The sequence below is a fragment of the Peromyscus californicus genome, unplaced genomic scaffold (assembly GCF_007827085.1).
Source record: "Peromyscus californicus insignis strain IS unplaced genomic scaffold, ASM782708v3 Scaffold_4__1_contigs__length_199733344, whole genome shotgun sequence".
NCBI lineage: Eukaryota > Metazoa > Chordata > Mammalia > Rodentia > Cricetidae > Peromyscus > Peromyscus californicus.
The window spans coordinates 41,660,846-41,685,882 of NW_026294562.1; the positions used below are offsets into that span (position 1 = coordinate 41,660,846).

The 25,037-nt window shown below is 38.1% G+C and overlaps 1 protein-coding gene across 1 annotated transcript in view; it reads left to right on the forward strand.

Annotated features, from left to right (window-relative positions):
- Positions 1-19,906, forward strand: part of LOC128094281 (aldehyde dehydrogenase, cytosolic 1) — a 40,746-nt gene extending 20,840 nt beyond the window's left edge. Inside the window, exons 7-13 of the mRNA XM_052712524.1 lie at positions 116-229; positions 1,848-1,950; positions 5,964-6,148; positions 11,289-11,453; positions 13,644-13,801; positions 16,778-16,852; positions 19,164-19,906. Of these exons, the coding sequence (XP_052568484.1) occupies positions 116-229; positions 1,848-1,950; positions 5,964-6,148; positions 11,289-11,453; positions 13,644-13,801; positions 16,778-16,852; positions 19,164-19,236 (873 nt within the window). The 3' untranslated portion in view covers positions 19,237-19,906. The remainder of the gene's footprint in view (positions 1-115; positions 230-1,847; positions 1,951-5,963; positions 6,149-11,288; positions 11,454-13,643; positions 13,802-16,777; positions 16,853-19,163) is intronic.
- Positions 19,907-25,037: the final 5,131 nt, after the last annotated feature.

Genomic DNA, 25,037 nt, shown 5'->3' on the forward strand with positions numbered 1-25,037 from the left:
TTTTCCTCATAGAAGAACTTCCAAGGTGAGCACAATGAAACAGCAGCTGTCTCCCACTCGGGTCTTTTATGAATTGAATTCTAGATCTATTAACTGCTTGCTTCTTAACTTGTAGGCAGGATTTCCTCCTGGTGTGGTGAATATTGTGCCTGGTTATGGGCCAACCGCAGGGGCAGCCATCTCCTCACACATGGACATTGACAAAGTATCCTTCACGGGATCAACAGAGGTAGTCCCATTTTCTGAATGTCTCATCTCTAACAAGCAGAAACATGCTCTGTGAAGCTGTCTTGTCAGCCAAAACTTTCTTTAAAAAAGTTGTTTTGGTGGTTTGTTACTTATTCTAGACTCCAAATATGTTTATCAAGCACAAGTGGATGATTTTTGGATAGAAGAAAATACTTTTTACTAATTCAGAAAGAGAATAGTAAACAATTTTTAGTGTCATCATTACCAATTCTTAGGAGAAATAAAGCCTTTGAGACTGTCAGATGATTAGTAAAGTGTGTGGTAGGAAATACAAATTAGGCCACAGTGAGAAATGAGGAAGACACTGTCAAAGAATAAGTGGGTATAAGTTAATTTTTAGCCAGGGTTTCCCTAAGCATAGCTACTTACTATTTATTTATTTCTGTTGATCTAATTTCAGAGTTAAATTTATTCATAAAATATTTAAAAGAATGAAAGTCTAGGCAACTTAATTCTCTACTGTCTAAATGCACAATAGCAGTTCAGTCTTCACATAGACCTAAACAATTACCTTATTTTTCTGATGAAGTAGAAAACTTTCATTACATTCCAGCATGTGGAGTAGGAAAAAAAAGCCTGACAAAGAGAGAGAGAGAGAGAGAGAGAGAGAGAGAGAGAGAGAGAGAGAGAGCCTCAATAATAATTTAAACAGAATTCAAAAGTCAAAACCAACAATGATCATAGATAATATTCTAGACAGGAAAGGATCCACAGAGAAATAAAATAAAACAAAAGCAATGTATTTTTCTTCAAAGAAGCAACTAGAATTAGAGAAGAAATGATAATGGTGGGATTCCAGCTAAGTGTGGTAGGAACAAACAGCTCAGAGCCAGTTTCTTTTTTTCTGTGCAAAGTGACATGTGTTTGAAAAGGGGAAGAGTGGTAAGATAGGTAGAGGGAGAGAGAGAGAAAGAAAGAAATAGAGGGAAGTGATTAAGAGTGAGATCACTGTGATAAATCGGCAGGGAAACAGGCAGTGACTGCGTAGTTAGGAGATTTACACAGATACACATGATGTCATTTGAGGCTAACTTAGGAACATCTTTATGAGATTTAGGAGATCAGGGAAAAAGAATCAGACTCATGTCCATCTCCTCAGAACTAGCTTCAAGGAAGATGTTTGCTAAGAGCTGATCCCAAATAAAGGACCAACCTGGAGGCAGTCTGGCCTGGGAGGGTATAGAAAGAGAGGAAGAGAGTTGAGATTTAGATGAAGGAGAGAATACTAGTTTGCCTGGACAGAGTTGTCTGAATGTCACCAGAGGGGTGAAAAGTCAATACCTGAGGTGCTTGGGGAGTATTTCTGATAAAATACAAAGAGGAAGTTGTGATGAAAATGAAAAACAACTCTTACCTGTCCACCCATTAAAGTCAGCTCTCATATCTGTCCACGAGCATTTTCTGACTTGCCTCACATTTGCAGATTTGATGGCAGAGACTTTTACACCTGAAGGTGTCAGATCTTGAGCAACACCATTTCATGGTTCTTCTAAATAAAATTAAATGGCGGTGCAAATGTCCTATAAGTGGAAAGTATTAAATGAACCTATCTACACGAGAACAAACTAATCTTCCTCCTCTGTGATGTTTGATTTCAGGTTGGCAAATTAATCAAAGAAGCTGCAGGGAAAAGCAATCTGAAGAGGGTCACCCTGGAGCTTGGGGGAAAGAGCCCTTGCATTGTGTTTGCGGATGCTGACTGTAAGTACAAGTCCCCTGTTAGCATCTCATCTTCTTCCTCCTGATGCCTGATAATGTCACAGTCACCTAGAGTCTCAAAAGTGACTTTGTCTCAAGGTGTAAGGAATTAGAGTCCATGGTGATTCTGTAAAGCGTTTAAGTTGTTCCTATAGCATATAGCCCATAAATTAAACAAAGATAAGATTTTTGTCCTGGGTGGGAATAGCTTGCTACTTCCAAGTGTCAATCTGAGGTAGTACAAATGGACTGTGTCTAGGATCTGTAATGTGGTTTTGGTAATTCCATACCTTCAATTGTGTTGAGGACATGTGTAGCTTAAGTTTTCCTGCCTGGCCCATAGTCAGGACAAATCTCTATCAACTGCCAGTCCCACAGCCCCTCAGACCCAACCAAGTAAACACAGAGACTTATATTGGTTACAAACTGTATGGCCGTGGCAGGCTTCTTGCTAACTGTTCTTACAGCTTAAATTAATCCATTTCCATTAATCTATACCTTGCCACATGGCTTGTGGCTTACCGGCATCTTCACATGCTGTTTGTCATCATGGCGGCTGGCAGTGTCTCTCTGACTCAGCCTTCCACTTCCCAGCTTTATTCTCCTCCTTGTCCCGCCTACACTTCCTGCCTAGCCAATGGCCAATCAGTGTTTTATTTATTGACTAATTAGCAACACATTTGCCATACAGAACATCCCACAGCACTTCCTTTTTTTTTTTTTCAAAAAGGAAGATTTTAACCTTAACAAAGTAAAATTCCATATAATTTGGGAATTTGGGCGTAGCTTCTCTTACTACTTCCTGTTAGAGGGGGGCGCTGTATCTTATGGGGACACAAAGAAAATTTTAGGATTATGGAATAGTCCATGAGGCTGTATCCTCTGAGCCAGTTTCCTTGAAACCATTCTGGATGTTGGATCATCTGGGCCATGGTGTCATCGGAGACATTTCAGGGGGTCTTGGCTGGTCAAACCTGATGTATCTTAATCTGCAACAAATCCATAGCCTCTGGCTTTCTGTGGGAACAAAAGCAGAGTCTCCTTTCCAAAGCAACATATCCTTATATTCAAATTTTGAAGTCAAGTACCTTTAAAATATACATTTTGGCATAACTCAACAGCTTTCATGATCAAATGTTTTTCTGCAGTTAAAAATCCCAAAGACAACACAATCCAGATTCTCTGTGTAATATCCATTTTTATGTGGCTTATTTTTTATACTACCTTTATTGTCTTTTTAAAGACTTTATTTTTTAAAACTATGTATTTCTTTATATAACTGTATATATCACCTTTTTTTGTCTCTTTCAAGCCTACGTATCTTTTACACACATTGTAAACTATTACATCTGAATCTGTCTTATTGTGAATCTATTGCCTTAAACTGCAGCAGCTGTGGCTGCTGGCTCCACCCACCTCAGCTTCCCAACATGGCGGTGTTACCTTTTCCACCAGCTCTGGGAGCTATCGTGGGTCTATGCTTTTAGCCAAGCAGCATGTAGTCCAGAAACCTCTTTTTTTTGTTTTGTACTAGCAAAGTCTAAATCCACCATGCAGCTTAATGTGCCACTTTCAGAGGCCTCATTCCCGCCATACTGCAGGTCGTGCACACACACTAGGAACCCACAAGTAGCTCAAACTGGCAGCTGCCGCTCATTTGAGAGAGACAATTAGGAACGGTTTTTAGCTCCGTTTTAGAATCTTTTTTCTCAGGTTTTAGGTGGAAACTCTTGCCACCATGTTGGACACCATTTGTAGCTAGAGTTTTCCTGCCTGGCCCATAGTCAGGACAAATCTCTATCACCTGCCAGTCCCACAGCCCCTCAGACCCAACCAAGTAAACACAGAGACTTATATTGGTTACAAACTGTATGGCCGTGGCAGGCTTCTTGCTAACTGTTCTTACAGCTTAAATTAATCCATTTCCATTAATCTATACCTTGCCACATGGCTTGTGGCTTACCGGCATCTTCACATGCTGTTTGTCATCATGGCGGCTGGCAGTGTCTCTCTGACTCAGCCTTCCACTTCCCAGCTTTATTCTCCTCCTTGACATGTGATACTTGAGACATTTGGGACAAAAAGGAGCCTGGCTGCCAGCAAGTTCCTGTTTTTCCTCTACCTTCACTCTGGACTATTCATCTGGAGAGGTCCAGAAGAAACTTGGACCTATCAAATCTCTCTCTCTCCTCTCTCTCTCTCTCTCTCTCTCTCTCTCTCTCTCTCTCTCTCTCTCCCTCCCCCTCTCTCATATTAAGGGTAGTTAAATTTATTGTTTTATGTGACCCTATCTATAATGATTCAGATCATTCTGATTTTATTGCCAAACGAAATCCTCATGTTACTTCCTAAACAGTAGCAATTTAGCTGAAATTTGTGATAAAAATTCCTTTGACTTGTCCTTCAGTGGCTTCATACTTACAACAAGGCTATAAGCAAAGAGTCCATAGAAGTCACTGTTGTAACTATTGGGATCTTTACTAGAAATATTAGAACTGACCACTTGGTTAGCAAAATTCCTAGTTTGTCACTCTGTAAACTCTCCTCACTACACTTTTAACACCTAGTCTTAGCTCACAGATTCATACCTGAGTTCTACAATCATAAACTGAGCATTCCTCACTTATAAAATTAACACACACACACACACACACACACACACACACACACACACACACACAAACTCATGTTTTTTGTTTAGAATCAACAATATTCTAATAAAAAATCTAGGCACATTGGACCATCTAAACTAAGCAAAGAGGTTTTTTTTTTTTTCCCTTTGTGTGCCTTGGTGTTTTGCCAACATGCATGTCTCTGTGTGAGAGTTCCAGATCCCTTGGAACTGGAGTTACATAGACAATATCAAGCTGCCATGTGATTGCTGGGAATTGAACCCAGGTCCTCTGGAAAAGCAGTGCTCTTAACCAATGAGCCATCTCACCAGCCCTAAGCAAAGAGTTTGTATGTTTGCATGACTTAGGCTTTAGTTAGATTTTGGAATGTTTTTCCTGGAGTAGGGTGGGAGGGTGAATTATTCTGATGTAGTAATTTTTAGTTGTTTGGGTCTCATTTTCAAAAAGCTAACATTTTTCTATTGACCGAAGTATTCAATAAAGTTTTGAAATTATTAAAGGTAATGGGCTTTTTTAAAAAAAAAATTATTTATTTATTTATTTATTTATTTTTCTATTATCAGCTTGATACAGTATAAATTCTTATCCTAATAGTGAAATATTTCATTGAGGCTTGCCCAGTAATTGAGCAAACCCAAAACTTATTAAAAACCTCAGTCATCCTAGGGTCCCCCCTGCCATATAGCCTCCCTGCTTCTGTGGGTTGCAGTCTGATTGTTCTTTGCTTTATATCTAGTATCCACTTATGAGTGAGTACATACCATGTTTGTCCTTCTGGGTTTGGGTTACCTCACTCAGGATGATATTCTCTAGTTCCATCCATTTGCCTGCAAATTTCATGCTGTCATTGTTTTTCTCTGCTGAGTAGTACTCCATTGTGTATGTGTACCACATTTTCTTAATCTATTCTTCAGTTGAAGGGCATCTAGGTTGTTTCCAGGTTCTGGCTATTACGAATAATGCTGCTATGAACATAGTTGAGCATGTATCTTTGTGGTATGATTGAGGCAATGGGCAATTCAGATTTCTCTTGTCAGCTGCTTCAAACCTGACACCTAAAAGAAATACAATTGCCTGAAAAATTATAAAATGGAAGTAGTTATAAAGTTATTTGTAATGATATTTGATCTTCTAATCAAATCTATATTCCTTAGAAGTCATAAGAGACACCATCTTTTCGGGGTTCTCTTGTCATTATTATTTCCATGGTAAGTAAAGTATCAACAAGTCTAATTTGTTACCTGGCTTCTAAGCAGTGGAATATATTGAGTTTATGTCTCATCAGATGATTGATCATTTTTCCTGTTGCATCTGAGAAATATATGTGCGTTGGTGTATTCTGTACAAAATGTTCCTTCTCTCTTGTGAATGTTTCCTTTGCAGTGGACAGTGCTGTTGAATTTGCACACCAAGGAGTGTTCTTTCACCAGGGTCAGATTTGTGTAGCAGCATCCAGGCTTTTCGTTGAGGAGTCCATTTATGATGAGTTTGTGAAAAGGAGTGTTGAGCGGGCTAAGAAATATGTTCTTGGAAATCCTCTGAACTCAGGAATAAATCAAGGTCCTCAGGTGAGTAAACATTAGGAAGGCAAGCATTTTGGATGTAAAAGTAATCTTTTTAGGCCTAATTTTGGTTAAGCTAAGATTAATTTCTTATTCATGCTTTTTGGTAGCTGATATTATCTTGGTCTGGTGATTTAATGAATCTAACTTCAAACAACAAAGACATCATTTTGTTTTGTGTTGGCCATTTTTTTTCTTTCTATATAGAAACATTGTAGGAGCCATGGTGGGGAATGAAGTATGGAAAGAAGGGCCGGGAAGATGGATCAACATATAAAACATTTGTCACACAACCCTAAAGACCAGAGTTCTGATTCTAACACCCACATAAAAGCAGATGTGTGTAGGAGCCCATCTGTAATCCCAGTGTTAAGAAGGGTGAGCTGGCCAGTTAGACTGGAGCTATGAGTTTAGTGAGAAAACCTCCCTCAGTAGAAAAATTGGAAATGGAAAAAAAAATTGAATACCATTGAGGAAGACACACAATATCAACCTTTGGCATCCATACACATGTACACCATGTACACAAACCTGTGTACACTTCCTCACGCAAGTGCACACATAGGTACATTCATTTGCTCTCACCTCTACCCACATGCATGCAAACGTACACACCTGCACACTACACTCACATAGACATTCCAAAAAGAAGGAAAATTTAAAAATGCTATCACTTCTTTAATTCTTTAATTGCTAGAACTCTTCAATCCTACATACAATTTTTAGTCTGGAAGTTTGTAACCTATCTGTAAATTCTCCCTCATGATCAATCCTTCATCTCAGCTGCCATGCTATAAGTGGTAAAGCACCCCCCAACCCTCTGCAGGGTCCTCAGTTTCTCTGATGTAACAATATCCTCAGTGTTCTTGAAGGACCTGGTTTCTGGGCTTCAGAGAAGCTTCTTGTTTCAGTTATCTAAAGCCAGGCATTCCCTTGGGAGGGAGGGTCTGGGTTTCTTCTATATAGTTAGATCCACTGTAAATATGAATGCCTTTGTCTCTCTCACCCAGTGGTAACCTTTTGCTCTTGCACAACTTCTGTTTATGGTCCATTGGTTAAGCTCTTGGACCTTCTGCATTCAATCCTCACTCTGGATCCTTCTTTAAAACGTGCCTAGGCTCAGTGTGCTGGGCTTTGCTGACTCCCCATGGGAGACCTTGATTTGGGGGTTGTGGGGATATGGGGTGGCTTGGGAAAGAGGACTGGGGGGTGGGAGGAGGGAGGAGGGGGGTCTGTGAATAGCATGTGGAATGAGTAGAAAATTTCTTAATAAAGAAAAATGGAAAAAAACACAATTATCCTCAACCTGAGGCAGTTGTGCCCAACCCCCACAATAGAGGACACTAACCTTATCTGGACACAGATTAAATTGTCGCAACAAGGTGAAGAGGATCTGCTCACATCTGATGAGCAGAGAAAGGGGCACTGCTGCACATCCAACAGTGAACAGGAAAACATCACAACGATGAGCTTCCTGTCCCCAAGAGCCAGTAGAGCTGTTCCTGAGAGCTGTGCTCTAGGGACTGGACATTGACCTTGGAGCTGTTATTCTTTCACATTAACTATGATACACTGTTTCTTACTATTGAGATGGAACCAAACTTCATCTTGAGTTATTTAATAAGTATAGCTTAAAATTCAATTAACAAAAACTTAGAGTACATTGCAGCCAGCTCTACCCTGAGAAAGAAGTCTGGCAAAGCAATAATCACAAGGGAGACATGGTCCCTGGTTTCCCTGGATTTAATTAGCTTGCAAAGAGGCCTTGGAATTTTCTACTTATCACAAATATAAAAATAGAAAAACTTTAGGACAATAACAATGCTGAGTAGTGAAACCCCAAAGCCATAAGGTAACTATGAAGTGAAGGAATTATAGTTTTGCTTCAATATCATTATACTTTTTAATCATTGAGTTCAGAGATTATGTAGAAGTAGTTGATGATTTTTATCACATTTGATAAATTTTCAAATTTCTATTATTGTGTCTCATTGTCCAGAAAAAAATGTATAATCCTGAGTGGTTTTGTTGTTACTATTTCTCATTCTAAGTATCTAGTGGTTTGTATGCATAGGCATAAAATATGTTTGTTTATCATTAGATATATGAATGAGAACATAGACGACTGGGAGAGTAGATGAGTGGAAGACAGATAGATGCTAGACTGATGACAGGTAGGTACATACTAGGAGGACAGTAAGGAAAAAGAGAAGCTATGGGTAGATGTAATACATAATACTGAACAAGGGCCAATATTTTCCTTCACCAGGAGAGAAATCAATATCCTCAGGAAACTAAGTTTCAGTATTTTATAAAAAACTAAGTTTCAATATTTTATCTTATAAGGGGAGTACATTAAAATAGACTTAATTATTGAATCATAGAAGTTGAAATCACACAATTCCATTTTCTAGCTGGGTTCACTCTTTGTGTAATTGCTGGGGCAGGTAGCACTGTGTAAGTAGAACAGAGAGGCATGCTGAGAATTTGACCAATACAAGAGGGAAGTCCCAGGTGTCTTGATGCTTCTCTCTCTCTCCCCCCTCTCTCTATCATCTCTCTGTCTGTCTGTCTATCTATCTATCTGTAGTAAGAAAAAGCTTATGAGAAGAGACGTTGACTAAGCACTTGCCTGGTATCTCATCCACTGCTTGTTGAATCACCAAATCTTTTAAACAGAGTTTGGGAATTCATTCTGTGTCACAACCAAATAAATATGGAGAAAACAAAGGTGATATATATTTGTATAGAAAAAATAACTTTTACAATTTTGAGAGTTTTTTTAAGATTACCAATTTAATGCATTTGAGTTTTTCAGCAGTTATAATAGGTATGCTACTTATTTTATATTTCATATTAGTGTTCACATAGGGGTGGTTCATTTATAAAGTGTTTTCTGCTTGACTTCACTCATATACACATATATATGCATATGTACATACATACACATACATAAGCTTAGAATGATCAGTATTTTAGTTTGTAAAGAAATTAGGCCTTTCCTTTACTCAATTTCCTTGCCAATAATGAGGATATAGTAATATCAGTCTTGAGGATTCACCACACACTGAAATGAGACAAACTGTGTGGCACATTGACATGTCTAGCACCATGCTGATTTGGCTGTATATTCAGAAATGTCTATTAAATAAACAAACCCTAAAAGCCTTTGTGCATGGTAACAACTTCTCCCCTTAGAAATAATTAGATTTTTTTAATTAAAAATTTTGAGAATTTTATGTGAGTACATTTCTGCTTCTCCCTTTTCTCCCCTCCATCTAGTCCCTTCTCCCCCTCAAGTCAATGACATCTTTAATTATTGCTGCACATATATCTATAATTATGTATAAATATAGCCTGCTGAGTGCATTTGGTGTGGCTTGTACGTTGATGGTTTACTGCCTGGGGTTGGGTAACCTGTCAGGGGGGTTTCTCTTTGGCAAAATTGATTCCCTCTGTCATCAGCTATTTATTTCCTGGTTCTTCCTCTGGTGTAGAGTCTAGTGAGATTTTCTGCATCCATGTTGGCTTGTTAACTGCTTTTATCATTGTATGGGTCTTGCTTAGGTGAACATATTTTTGAGATATGGGTCATATATATGGCTTCGCTGTTTTATATAGAAGACACTCTCTCACAGCAAACATGCTGGTTCTCTGGCTCTTATAAACTTTCTGGCCCCTATTTCACAATGTTCCCTGAGACATGGTGTAGGGGTTGTGTTGTATGTATGTTTCTACTCTTAATTGTTATATTGTGCTTATGTAGCTATTTTAAAATTTTATGTATAATTAATAAATACAGGTTAGTAGTTAGTCATCTATAATAATTAAGCTTGTAGTCATATTAGGTATGTTTTCAAACTTAAGCAGATATATTTTAGGTAGATGGATATGTTTCAAATGCTTCAGAGACCTACAGAATATGGCATTTAAGATGTTTAATAGTCTAAGACTTTCATGACAGTGAGACATGTCTGCTCCTGGCAGCATCAATCCACTTCATAAAAGGATGACAGGTATCATAGAACCTCCATATGGAATTTGCTTTTATTGTAGCAAAGCTAGCCATTTAGGCAAGAAACTGCTCTTGCCTTGACTGCTGAGAGTATGCAGTACAAACTGGACAAACAGGTCACAAGAGGAGAAGACTTCCAAACTTTGCCAAAACAAGGTGGGAGAGTCCCTCAAAATTCCTGCTTCTTAGAAAAGCCTGCCAGATATTCTAGGCCTGTAGGCCAAAGATGGATGCCTCAATATTGCAGAGGAAATTTGGGTGACTGTCCAGGAAGCCAGATGTCTCTGTTGTTGCTATAGTTTTAGAAGTTGCTTGTTATGCACTGTCTGTTTACTCGGGTAATACTATTTCCTCTGGGGTCTTTGATGGAGTTGAAGAGTAGATAGCTATAGTTACAGTTTTCCTTAGTTATGATAAAAGGTAAATTTGGTACAGAGCTTTGGATTCATCAAGATACGGTAGATAATAAGTGATTTCTCTGAATTTACAAAATGCAAAGGGACCAAATATTGTAAATGTAATTCTTACTTGATAACTGTTTTTATTATATATAGTCTTACTATGTTAATGTTAAAACACTTCCTTTTTACTTAGACAGAAAGGGGGAAATGTTGGGGAAGATTACATTAACTAGGCAAAGTTGTTTATGCAGTGTTTATTTAATGATGTAAAGTTGTTTGCTGTTTTACCTTACCTGCCTAAGGTACCTGATTAGTCTAATAAAAAGCTGAATGGCCAATAGTTAGGCAGTAGAATAACATACCCACTGTAATTGAGTCAAAGTCATGTTTCCCATTTCACTCCTTTTATTCACTCAAGACTACAACTCCAGAAATATGTGTTTAATCATTAAAATTTTTTTCCAAAGTGAATAAACAGCAGTTGTATGATAACTTCATATATTCCCTTGTCACCAATTTCTGTGCTTATCTAACCACACTAAATTTAAATACTTGTAAGGTTTCTTGCCTCAAAATACATGGGAAAGAAATCATACTGAAGAATGAGATGGACATCTGTCACCTGTTTTGAAACATCGGATTTAATATGAATATCCTGGCATTTTGAAGCCCTCATTTACAATATGTTATCTTTATTGTCACTCTTTTTCTTGTGATTTCTTTCAACTAGATTGACAAGGAACAACATGATAAAATACTTGGTCTCATTGAGAGTGGGAAGAAAGAAGGAGCCAAACTGGAGTGTGGCGGTGGACGCTGGGGGAACAAAGGCTTCTTCGTTCAGCCCACAGTCTTCTCCAATGTTACTGATGAGATGCGCATTGCCAAAGAGGAGGTAATGCTTCCATGTGGTTCTGTTTCTGGGCTTGTCATGTTCTTCTGTGTTTAACTTTTGTGTCCTCCTAAAACTCTCAGCTCCTTGAACAGCATTCTCCTGAAATGGATGTTGATAAAATCTTAAGTAATTTGTGATCAAGACTAATTAATCAGTGAGGAATCCAATGGGCCTACAAATAGTTTGTATCAAACACAGAACAAAGTCCACAGTGGCATTAATAGGTGTGCCATTCACAGCCTTAAAGGAATGGGAAAGGACCCTGTCATCTGTAAAAATAGGAATAAATGTGCACATATTGTGTTACATATGCCAGGCACTGAATAACATGCATTGAATGATCTCAGTTATGAAATGAACATAAAAAAGTCAGCCTCACAGAGACAGAGTGGACTGTCTGTAAGGGAAGTGAGGATGAGTCCTGGGGAGTGCAATCTAAGTAGCATCAATTGGTACCCAGATATTCAATGTATAATTAAGAGAAACAAGTTTGTGATGAAAGTGGTAGCTAATATACTTCTCGAGTCAGGGGACTTTTAATATGCAGAGATATGAGCACTTGCTTGGACAGTGAAAGTGTCATGTGCTACACTACAATAAGAAGATATAATGACTCAAAGGCACTGAGTCATAATTTAAACACTCAATATATCTATACTTATGTCCCTGACAAAGCATCTGAGAGGTTGTTTTCTTTACCTCCATAATATAATCAAATAAAGAGAAAAAGATAATATTCAACTTCATGAGGAGAGGGAATAAATATAAGGAACAGAAATAAAAATCAAATGTATGTGGATCATCCAACATACTTAGGTTGTCTGTATTCACTCCTCAACTGCATTTGAATTTCTATGCTTATTGGTCAGTTCTTCTTTGTCCATATCTATTGTTCTTGTAGATTTTGATAAACATGTACACAAAGGACAATAAAGCAGAAAGTAATCTCCATTCAAGGAAGCATTTATTGTGTCCTATAATGCCCTCACTGGGATCTTTTATCTGCTACCTCAGAACCAGGACCTGGGAGCCCATTCTGTGTCAGCTAAATTGCTGCAACTCTTAGTGAACCCCCTGCCTTTCTGAGCCACCTGCTTTCTGCTTACACTGTTCACACTGTTATGCCTCCCAGTTACAGGGTCATGACAGAATTTAGAACCCCAGGGTCTGCCCCCAGACTTCAGGGAGTGGACACTAACTGCCCCATGACACTCAAATTGACTTGGAACCAGAAAGTCATTTAAAGCTTGAGAGGTTTTGCCAACCCATGTTCACATTTCCCAGAAAATTGTCCTAGCATTCAGAAAAGCCTTTTATTTAATCTTGATACACACCTTACTAAAATATAGTAGTTTAATATCTATGAGAAAATCCAGGTATTTCCTATTACCCGGGGGCGGGTGAGATACAGACTGGGTTCTGTGTAGGTTTTACTGACTAGATTCCAGTAGAAATGAATGGCTGACTCAAACTAAATTAGACAAGTTGTGACTCTTGTTCCCTGTCCTGTGACTCTAGCCACTGCCAGAGGCCTCAGATTTTGGTTAGTATAGGATGGTTCTGGAGTTAGGCTTCCAGTAATAAGTATTTATTTTTTATTTTTTATATTTTTGGTAATTCTATATATGATTGGGTGACTAGTAGAATCTGGATAAAAAATTTGTCCTGTTTTAGCTATTTTTTATAGTTATAAAAGTATCCAAATATAACCAAATGCATGATATTTAAATCAATGATATACTGATGTTTAAAGCATTTAAAAACACTGTTCTCAATCATTGTTCATTTGTTACTCTTAGAGCAAAGGACTGTTTTCTTGCTCTTTCTGTCTTATGCAGTAACTTGAAAAATGAAAAAAACTAGACTTAGAGTTTAAGATGTTTGCAAGGAAATCATGCACTTAATGATTTGATGTTTGGTCCTTACATTTTGGGTAGTTCTGTTACAACAAGTAAGAATAAATGCTGCCATGATGATTGGTGTCTGCATCATAGAGAATGTCACACATGATCACAACATGTTTCCATGTTCATTGGCCATGGCCACCTGTTTCAATCTTTACATGTAGGTCTGAAGCAAGAGATAAGACCTTAGTCCATGTAGAGAGGCTTCTACAGAAGCATTTGTAGTGTATTTAAAGCATATGTAGTTTATGTACTGTTAACCTATTTTTGTGTCATTCTTGAGTAGATATTTGGACCAGTGCAACAAATCATGAAGTTTAAATCTATAGATGATGTGATCAAGAGAGCAAACAATACTACCTATGGCCTAGCAGCAGGAGTCTTCACGAAAGACCTGGATAAGGCCATAACTGTGTCTTCTGCTCTGCAGGCTGGGATAGTATGGTAAGTGCATCTGAAGTAAGGGGTATCCTTCCTGTATCAGCCACATGGGCAGGCTGAGTTGACTTCCTCCAGACTTGAATATTCACTTGAAATTTTCTGATCTGTTTGCAAAATAATTTCTGTAAATAACAAAAACAAATTATCCTCTTCCACCTTTTCAAGTTACTTGTGTAGAACATTGACCATTTATGGCTGTTTGATTTATACAATATATGTGTTGTTAGATAATTTCAGCGCACTTGGGCTCTCTGCTATAAACAAGTGAGATGAAAGAAAAATTATGTTATAACCAACTATATATTAGATAATGTGTATTGGTACCTTACATCCACTAGACGCTATTGCTGTTTCTATCATTTGCCATATTTGAAATTGAACCTAAGGTGTTACATTAGCTGAGCATATGGCCTAGTCATGAGCTCTATCCTAGTCTGCTTTATACTTTTTAATACGAGACAGGAACTCAGTTTCTGATTTTGGCCTTGAACTCACTCTATGGCCAACACTAGCCTTGGACTTCTCATCTTCCTGCAACATGCTCCTGAGTCTACAGGTCTACATCCTATACATGGTGATATTTAATTATTTTTTTTAAATTAATTTATGCATATGGGTTTGCATGTATGTCAGTCCACCATGTGAGTGCCTGATGCATGAAGAAACCAGAAGAAGGTATCAGCTCTGCTGAAATTAGATTCTAGGCAGTTGTAAGCCACAGGATGTGGGTGCTGGGAAGCAACTCAAGTCCTCTGTAAAAGCAGCAAGGACTATGAACTCTGAGTCACCTCTCCAGCCCTTTCTCTAGCTTTTCACTTAGTCTGCTCTTTGATTTTTGTAATTTAGCTTTAAAACAAATTCTCAGGCTGTTCCTCTCTAACTGAGGCTCTGCCCAGCCAGTTCCGTTCCCTGGACTGTCTCCTCAGCAGCCTCTTTCTCGTCAATCCTCCTTCCCCCAGTCCTGGCAATGGCACAAGCTATTTTCATTCTCTCACCTAGTCCAGTTAAAGAAAATTAGGCACTGAAAAGCACCCGAAGGGACACAACCAGGCAGTTCTTGACCCTCTTGATCATTTGATATACCCTTTCCTCCCATGAAAGTGAGCGTCATCAGCTAGTTACCATTGGTTCGAAGTTGCAATGTATTTCTTGCACTCATCATTTTACTTACCAAGCAACCACTACTTGATATCCCAAACCTTGTCTTGGATAAAAACCAGGAGCTTGCTGAGATTTAGAAACTTATTGAGACCTTACAGTGTATGCGTTTAGCCAGCTTGACACTAAAATGACAAACCCAAAATGCTTTGAAATATGCCAATGTAATGTTAAACTGTTTGTATTTTGGAACATTTCATATTTTGTATTTTCAAATATGGATTTTCTACCAGTAAAACCTATGTGGATAGTCAATAGACTGAAAAAACCCCAAGCTGAAAGACTGCTAGTCCCCTGCATTTCACATAAAGAATACATAGATTGTATTATTGAGAGCTTAAATATATATAACATGGGGCTGGGGAAATGGCTCAGCAAGGAGAGTGATTGGTGTGCAAACATAAGAGACTGAATTTCATTCTGGCTTCTATGTGAAAGCCAGATATGCTGGCCAGTGCTTGGATGTTTACCTCTGTGGCCAGAGGCAGAAGCATCCCTAGATTTTACTGGCTAGGAAATTTAGCTAAATTGGTGAGCCTTAGGCTCTGTGGAGATGTAGTCCCAAAGGGTAAGATGGAGAGCAATTGAAAAAAAAGATAAAAAGAAAATGATGTTTATCTCTTCTCTGGCTTCCTTGTATCTTCCTTGTGCACACACACACACACACACACACACACACACACGCACACGCACACGCACACGCACATGCACACGCGCGCGCGCACACACACACACACACACACACACACACACACACATATTAGATGAATGAAAAAAATATATAAGCAACCAAATGAGGGATGAGACTGAGAAAAAATCTCAATCATAATATGTCTCTGAGATTTACTCTGGGCATAGGTCTGTTATTCAATGAAACTTTTTAAAGCTGCTGTAAAATCTTAATAGCGTTAAACACAAGCGCTCAAAGGCCTGATGTTAGTTTTTCATAGTGGCATTTCCCCTCAAGTCTCTTAAAAGAAATCAAAGTCTCATCTAATTAGTATAACTAGTGATCAACACAGATTTTTTCTATGATAAAAGTATTAGTAAGTTCAATGTTACTAACTCACAAATGTTCATATTCTACATTTACTAAAGACTGTGTCCATGTATTTTTATAAATCATCTGTCAGAGGTCAACAACTGCTCTATAAAATATAGAACATTATTCTCTGCATTAGCATTACAATAATTGTGCATGCCCTGCAGAACTGCACTCCAGTCAGCACTCTCCAATTGCCTTGATCTACTACTGAGCTTCTCTTTAGTTCTGGTCACATTTTTTACTATATTTTTCTGTAGAAACATCTTCAAAATATTTCTGAAAGCTGATTACCAGATTGATAATTGGGCCCAATTCCTGCTACCACTTCTGTTTAAACCATCTATTGACCAATGAGTGAAACAAGTACTGACATATATAATAATTGCTAAAGAGAGTTGATTTTGGACTGCTAAGTGTGCAAACTTCAAGACCACCAAAAGCTTCATGCATATAAGGCATTAAAGAACGCCATTCCAACCCAGCCTCAGCTGCTTCTTTTGATGGCACTTTTATGGCACATTGGTTCTTCCCTCTGTTATGATTCAAGCTAACCATAATATATTCATATTCATATTTATAGTTGTATCATTTATTTCTAGGTAATACATGGATGCTTTGTGCATTCTAAATTACAGTGCTGCTTTTTAATCTCAGTGATCATATTAGATTGAAACAAAGGAGTTCTTAAAAAGATTTCTGAGTTTTTAAATTTCCTGCTTAGAAATGATGGGGTGAGTTAAGTATGATCTATAGTAGCCACCTCTTCTTTGTTTTAGGGTGAACTGCTATTTGTCTATGGCCATCCAGTGCCCCTTTGGTGGATTCAAGATGTCTGGAAATGGGCGAGAACTGTAAGTTAAACTTTATATTACAATAAATACATGTTTTGTGATAAGGATTGCCACTCCCAGGAACCTGCTCTATTTTCACTACTTTGGGGGTAAACTCCACCTACTTTTAGTACCAAATAGTTTTTAAATGTTGGAAGTACTTCCTTAGTGCAGAAAAGCAATAGCAGATGGGATGTACTTTATTAAGATTTTACTACCCAAACAGGGCCATGCTAAGTACCCCACCTTGGTAACTAAATTGTTGCCTGTTTATAGGCTTGCCTATGGTATATGTGAATAGAAGCTATTTGGGAAATATTTTCAGAAAGCAGGTAAAAGGGTAAACTGGTGACATTGAGATGCATGTAAATAAATATTGAAACATTCTAGATATTTGAATATACCTTTTAAATTATAGTTGCCTTATCTCACTCAAACTTATGCTTCTGGTGAAGTCTACCTAATAACTATGATGCATCTGTTAAGTAAGGCATTTGCTGGAAAATGTCCACAAAGAATTACTGAGATGATTACCTCTAATGACTCTTTCCAAGAGTTATGAGTTATTTTCAAAGGCAGAAAAGCAGAATTAACAAATTTGGAATCAGGGTTCCCAAAGAACCCCAAATAGTGAACTCAGATGAATTTTTATTTTCTTGAATGTGTTTGTCAAGTCAGTTTAGCAAACTTTTCCCTGAACCTTCATTAAGGCTCATTTCTTGGCACTAAGCAGACATAGCTTAGTCTCATACTGTTTTATGCATTGTGTAGAATGTCATGGGAAGCAAGAGTGCTATGTGCACGTTTACTAGAGCTCATAAGACCCACTGGATTAGAATCAACATTTGATGAAGGACCCAGGGGATTTGTATACAGAATATTTAGAAATGAGAGACAATAATATATAGATTTTTCTTAGCTAAGGAGAAATGTAAGGGGATAGATGCTCGTTGTGGTCTTTGTTAAAGTAATATATGTACAGTTTTCTCAGGAAGATGATTTAGGTCAGCCTTGATGTGACAATACATCGAGCTCTCCAGAGAGTGTCCAGTTCTGTAGTAACCCTAAATTCAAAGGGGAAGCAACTTGGTCAAAATTTGTCTGCCTCTTTGATAAGAACTACTTATTTAAACAGTACATTTTAATGGACTTTAGAGAGCTGGGTCAAGCCCTTTACATATGTTGAAAAACATGCTTTTGAGGTTTTCAAGAGCTAGTTTCAGAAGTTTAAATTATTCACAAAACAATCAATCCTATGGGATTATTGATTGCTCAGGAGAAGAAGACATTGTCTACATTTATAACTGAATCAGGAGCAGTGCTGGTAGAGAAGTACCAAAATCCAGCTCCTTTGCAAACCTGTGTGTGTGTAGGTTTTATGATCCTAGGAATAGTCCTGTAATGTGATCTTCTAATCCAAACAATGCAGAACAGAACTGAGTGCAGTCATTCTAAATTAAATCATCCACCAGGTGGAAGGAAATCATGGTTTCCAAAATTGGCCTCAGGTAGAACCCTAATAAGTCACCATGGTATCTACAGATGAACTCAATTCAGCTTCTGGTTATCTGGAGTTGACTTGAAAACTTTTACTGTATTGCAGGATGTTGAATATTAGAGAAGACCAACATCCACTAAAATCTGAAAAGCCTGGATCAGGCCAATCTTTAGTTTCTTTCCTCCTTAAAAGGAATACAAGCAATCCAAAAATAAAATAAAACAAAACCAAAATAAATAAACAAAGAAACAAAAATCCCACCTACAAAGATTAGGTGTTTGCTTTGCCCAGAGTCAAAAGACCCTGTTAAAACTCCAGCTTCAGAAGAACAGAGCACCCTGAATGAAAGTGGATCTTGGTCATTCTCTAACTGCTCACCACTTCTGCGACAATGCAGATGATGAATTCAGGCTCTAGTGCAGATGGTGGATGGTCTGCTGATCTTCAGTGACCATACAGTACAACATGAGCTATACAACTCTTACTTATTGATCTTATAAAAATCTGACCAGGTTGAATTATGATTCTGGTAACTAGTCATATGGTCAAGTAGAGTAATGTAAACAAAGGACATTGTCTGTGAAAGTAAACAGTGCAGAATTATTTAAAATAAAAGACCTTTTAGAATATTGCTCTCCATTGAGGAGTTTATATGTGGTCATGAAGCTTATGGTCAGGTAGCAACTATATGAACTACTATGTATTCAGTAAATCTTTTCCATTGTCCCTACTCAGATAAGCAAGAAAAAACTTTCACCAAATTACCAGGGATTATATTTGACTTACATTGCAGTATGCAATCATGTTTATATACAATTTTTCTTCCTTCTCTAGGGGTGAGCAAGGTATTTATGAATACACTGAGCTCAAGACCGTTGCAATAAAAATCTCTCAGAAGAACTCATAAAGAAAACAGCAGAGTGAAGAGAACCTCTTCAGTAATGACTACACATCTCCTATAGTCACCAGTACAGGGGTGTTTTCCTTTAACTCTTTATTTTATTGATTTTTTTTTTTTTGGTTTTAAGAGACAGGGTTTCTCTGTGTAGTTTTGGCTCCTGTCCTGGATCTCGCTTTGTAGACCAGGCTGGCCTCAAACTCATAGAGGTCTGCCTGACTCTGTCTCCCGAGTGCTGGAATTAAAGGCGTGCGCCACCACCTCCAGGCCTTCTATTAATGTCTTAAACATAAGCGATTCATCAGTACTAATGTCACACATAAAAAATCTGTAGCTTAATCTGAAAGAAACATTAGCCTCCTAATATGTGACCCCAATTCATATCCTAGATTGAAAGGGTAGATTTAGGTGCAAGCTTTCTATGACTGTCATGATCACGTGCTTTCCACTGTAGCTACTTGTTTAGAGTATTTACTTGGTAAAGAGGACCAATCATAATTTAGTCTCTGTCCCTCAGTGACTCCTTGCATTACTCAATGTAATGACTGCAGAGTAAGTTGCTCTGTGGTTATCCCTTCTGAGTGTTGTGAAATATTTTCTAGAATGTCATGCCTACTTGTCAAATGAAATGCCTAATGGAAATTAGAAAGTAAAGCTTAATAAAGGCACTCTCACATGATTTTGTTCAACTTGAATTTTTTAAATATATATTTATTCTTTGAAAATTTCGTGTGTGTGTGTGTGTGTGTGTGTGTGTGTGTGTGTGTGTGTGTGTGTATGTGTGGTCATATTTAAGCCCATTCTCCCCTATGACTCCTCCCAGATCTGTATCCATGTACATCCTCCTCCCAATTTCAGGTACTTTTGAATTTATTGTGACCCACTAAAACAAGTTACTTCTGCCCACATACACATGAGTGTGGAGCCATTGGTGGGGCATGGTCATGAGAAGCCATACTTCTGGAGAAAACTGACTTTCTTTCCACCAGCAGCCATCAACTGCTAATAGCTCCTCTTAGGAAGGTGACTTCTGTGCTCCTGCATCATACTGTAATGTTATCTGGCTTTTACTTGTCTAGGTCTTGTGTAGTTAACCACAACCACCATGAGTTCACGAGTACAATAAACCTGTCATGTCCAGGAGGCACTATTTTGTAGCAGTCTTTTCTGATCTCTGGCCCTTAATATTTTTACCCTTCTTCCATGATGTTCCCTAGGCCTTAGAGAGATGGGTGGCAATATGAAAGTCCCATTTATTCCTGAACATTTCACAGATGTATTTTCTGCATTTTAGCCAGGTGTGAATCTCTGTGTTAATTATCCTCTAAAAAAGCAACTTCTCTAAAGAAGACTGAGACATGCAATAATCTGTGTCCAAAGTTTTAAATATTTGAGGAAATTTGATACACTCTATCCTTTTAGTTTGTTCTTGGAGCTCATGTGATTCACACCAATGTAGCACTTTCTGTTACTTCAAAAGCAAGACAGTAGGAAGAAGCCTTCTTATTTTTTTTTATTGTTTTAGGTTGAAATGAAACACAGATAGCTGCTCAGTTTACTCAGGAATACAGTGGACATCCCCTCCCCCTTTTTAAAAAAGGTCACACAGATGGGTGACCTTAACCATAGAATATAATGTGATTTGATAACTGAAGAGAAAGTGTCTTCCTCTTCTTCCACAAAACATTCCGACCCCCATATGAGGTGGACAAGTACTTAAAGCAGCCTAGGTATAAAGTCATGTTACACTTAGACTCAGTTTCTAAAAGAGAAGAGAAATGGTTCAGCAGTCACTCATATAGAGCTTCTTGATCTGCTAGCATGACTTTTCAATTACAAATGAGAAATTGGAAAGAAAAGAAACACTGAACTTCAGGGTAACATTGAAAATAATCTGTTTCTAAGGTCCATAAAACTTACAGAAGGATCTCACTCCCCATTACCATTCTACCTTAATGTCCACCCATGGATAGACTAACATTGTCATAATGTCCTATTTGAAGTTTATAAGAAGGATTTCTCCAATTTGATTTAGCACAACTATATCACACTACAGATGAGTGTTAGTATTGGTTCCACCCTGGTACTAATAGGAAGAAAGAAGGAAAATTAAGTTACAATGAGCTTAATATTGATTAAAAATTGACTTGGAATTGATTGGATCATGGAAGTACATTCAAAATGACCTTATAGATCAGAACACACCAGCATGTTCTACCTCCTTTTCACTTCTGAAATACAGAATCCAGGTGTTCAGCCAATAGAAACATAGTGGAACTCTCTCTACCTCACTGTGCAGGTCCACATCCTTGGTGTAATATTAATCCTGAAATGAGCCAGATTCTTTCCCACTCTTCCCACCATGAGTCTCCTCTTCTTTCATATATTTTAAATGTGGATAATTCCCCAGGAATCATAGAGCTAAGTAGTTGGACAGAAGCTGCTACCTGGCACTGACTTGGCTGATTATATGAATGAGAGATTCGTTCAATAGTCCTGACACTTGGTTCAAAAATTAGTAAAACAAAAATATACTTCCATCCTACAGCAGAACATGAGAGTGTTGTTTGAGCTACTGTCCTCTTTGCAGCAACAAAATAATTAACAATATGTGATATAAAATATGAAAGGTATATTATAGCTTATAGTTCCCAGGGGAAATACTCCAATATGGTGGAAAAGATTTGGGAAGAGTATTGGGAATCTAGCTCTAGAATTGAGTCCATGGTTAGGAGTTGGAGAGCAAATAGGAATTTCCGATGGGTGTAAAACTTGAGTACTCCATGGCAATCCATTTCTCAAAGGAGGCTCCATTTCCTAAAGGTTGCAGAACGCAAAACATCACTGGCAGCTTGGGATCCAGGGTTCAAACTCATGAATGGTGGTTGATATTTCACATTCAAACCATAAATGTGAATTCTGGAGCCAAATATTAGTGACAATGATTAAGGAACATAGATTAGATTAACATAAAATCTGTGTTCCAAAATAACAGATTAACTTTAAGAGAACTAAGAACATTAGGAAGAAGGCATCTAAGGAAGTACCAGCTTGGGTCCTTAACCTGTGATGAAGAAGATTTGGGGGAAGCTTTGATAAAGACATCCCATTTAGGGCTGGATGTTCCAAGGTCTCTCACTTTCTGACCTGGCTGTGGGTCTCTCTGTTTGCTATCATTTGTTACAGGAAGAAGCTTCTCTGATGATGGACATCCCCTCAAAAACTTATCAGTCACATAATAATGCCCCTAACAAAAACAACTTAGATGAAGTGCCAGATAATGAATTCAAAGAATGATTATAAATATGGTCAAATAATTCTGCTAAACTCATTGCTTGGATGTTGTTTCTGTGTCCTTGGAAAATCTGCTACATTATCTCCCAGTCCCAGTCCAGGATGGGTTGGGTGCTGGTTTCTGTAAGGGATGTTCTTCTCTTGTCGACTCCAGACTCCTCTTCTGCATCAGTTTTCTGGCAGAGCTACTTGCTGTCTGTGAGCCAGGGCAGCTTAGGAAAAGTTTGCTGAGCCACAGTTGATGTGACCTTGTCTGTCTAGCAGCAAGGGGTGGCTGTGTGGTGCCTAAAACAAGGGTTAGAACTCCTGCCTAGTTTCCACAGTCTCAGGATCCTTTGTAAGGATGGTGCTACAGCAGTCACTGCAGACCTCTCTGTGAAATCACCACAGGCACAGCTTTTGCAGATTTCATGGTGTAGATCTTCCCAATTAGCTTGCTAGAGTCAGCCAGATTCAGCAGCTCTATTAATTGAAGTCACAGCAATAAATTTAGTAGAATGGAACTTGATGGGACTTGCTGGAATGGTTTCTGGAGACTAGGGAAGCAGCTGATGCAATTTTATATTTCCCTAACTATAATCAGCCGCTTCTTCCAGTGTGGCTTCCAGGTCCATCTTATCCAGGAATTCTAAGGGAAAATTGATTCTCCCTTCCTACCATGTAGAATCTCTTCAGGCTTGGTGGCAAGCACCTTTACCTCCTGAGCTGTCCAGTGGGTCACAACATGAATTTTTAAAGTGTAAGTTTGAGTTATAGTGATAAAATATCCAATCACTAGAAAGAAGAGCTAAATTGAGTAAATAAAGGTGTTTTCTATTCATCCTCAGTCCAGCAAAGAAACATCCTGCCAGAATGATATCTGAAGTCAGTAGCATGTATTTGAGTCAGATGGGATCAGTACTTGATAAGCACATATTGAGTTACTGTGCAGTTCTGGTCATAAGTGTTATACCATTATAGCACTTCAAGATGGTTTAATCTACTGGAGAACAATTACATAATGCTTGCACATAAAAATAAAGGGAGGAAAAACGTAGTAGGAATGAGACATCTACATCCTTGGGTAGAGTAATGTGTAAAGGGCTATACATTTGTGGGGAATGAGAATGAATTATTGCAGAAAATCTGACTGTACAGGAACCCTAACAGTGAGTTAATTTTCAGAGCATAAAGAGAAAGAGAACCCTGTCTTTTCTCAGGATGATTCATGGAAATAAATCCGGAGGCATTCTGCACACTGTATTCTCCAGGAATTTGAAGTTACACAGTGAAAACATTGTAGGGTATGGAAAGTCTCATGACCTGCTTCGTTTTGGTTTATAATGACATTTTCCAAAATTTGGTTTAATAATGAGCTTGCCTTTCTTCTTGCCTCATGTAATACGCATTCACATTTAGGAAGCCATGTTGGAAGGTGCTGTTCTTTTAGTAGCAGCTCTTGTGCTTCAGGGAGTGCTCTGAAGATCAGAGGAGCTTCTGAGGTGATGTCCTCTGTGTGACACTCACAGCTCATGTTCCCATTATGCCTTGCAACACGGACCTTCTTGTTCTGACCTGGGCTCCCACGTGGAAAACAAGTTGGGCTCAAGTAAAAACAAGAGAATATTTGTGCATGGGTGTACTTATTCTAAAACATTCTTACTTCAATGACTTAAAATTTATGATTAGAAATCTTTAGATGAGCAGTTAATCAACTCAGATTTTGTAATAAAATAGTTTATCATTTCCAAATAGTAGACACTGGGTGACGGTGGTACGGCAGCATTCTAACAGATGTCCTAATCAAGCATAGCAGTGTGAGAATAAAGTCAGCGGCTCCTGAACTCCAACTTCAAGTTTTGTTAAGCTTGCATAAACTTAGAAGATTTGCAATTTGACTGCTTTTTTATGATTTGGAACATAATTACTGCCATTTTGAAAGCTGGAGAAATGGAAGTCTGTGGAAAACCTGAAAGGTATTTTATTACTGAGAATAAAAAAATACTCATATACAGAGGAGAATTAAATTTTCTTAAACCCAAAGAGTGCCTATATTTTTATGAGATGTGTTTGAGCCATGCATAAATATGCCAGCCAGCAGACACATGAATACTGTGGCAATTCACCCCTCAAGAACATTTCCCAGAAATCACAGGAAAGGCTGAGCACAGAATAAGACAAAAGCCAGAAGTGGTTTAATTATTTGAAAATTAAATCTTCCTTGTATAAACAAGACATTACAGGATTAAACAAAAATTTTCTGCTTTACATTGTCTGGTCCAGAGTCACTAGACAGTATTTTGTATATCATTAATTACATGAGAGCCACACCAACAATAATGATTAAAACTTGGGAATGCTATAGAATTTATTGTTAGCCTATGTGTGGGGAACTTTACAAGGGGTTTATTTTTGCAATTATAAGTGTGATTTCATTGTTCACAATGTCTATAGAACAAAAGAATTTTCATTTTCACAAATGGCAAGCTCAGTGATACAAACTGAAATTCTCTCTTCAAGTAACAGCAGTTTCAGAT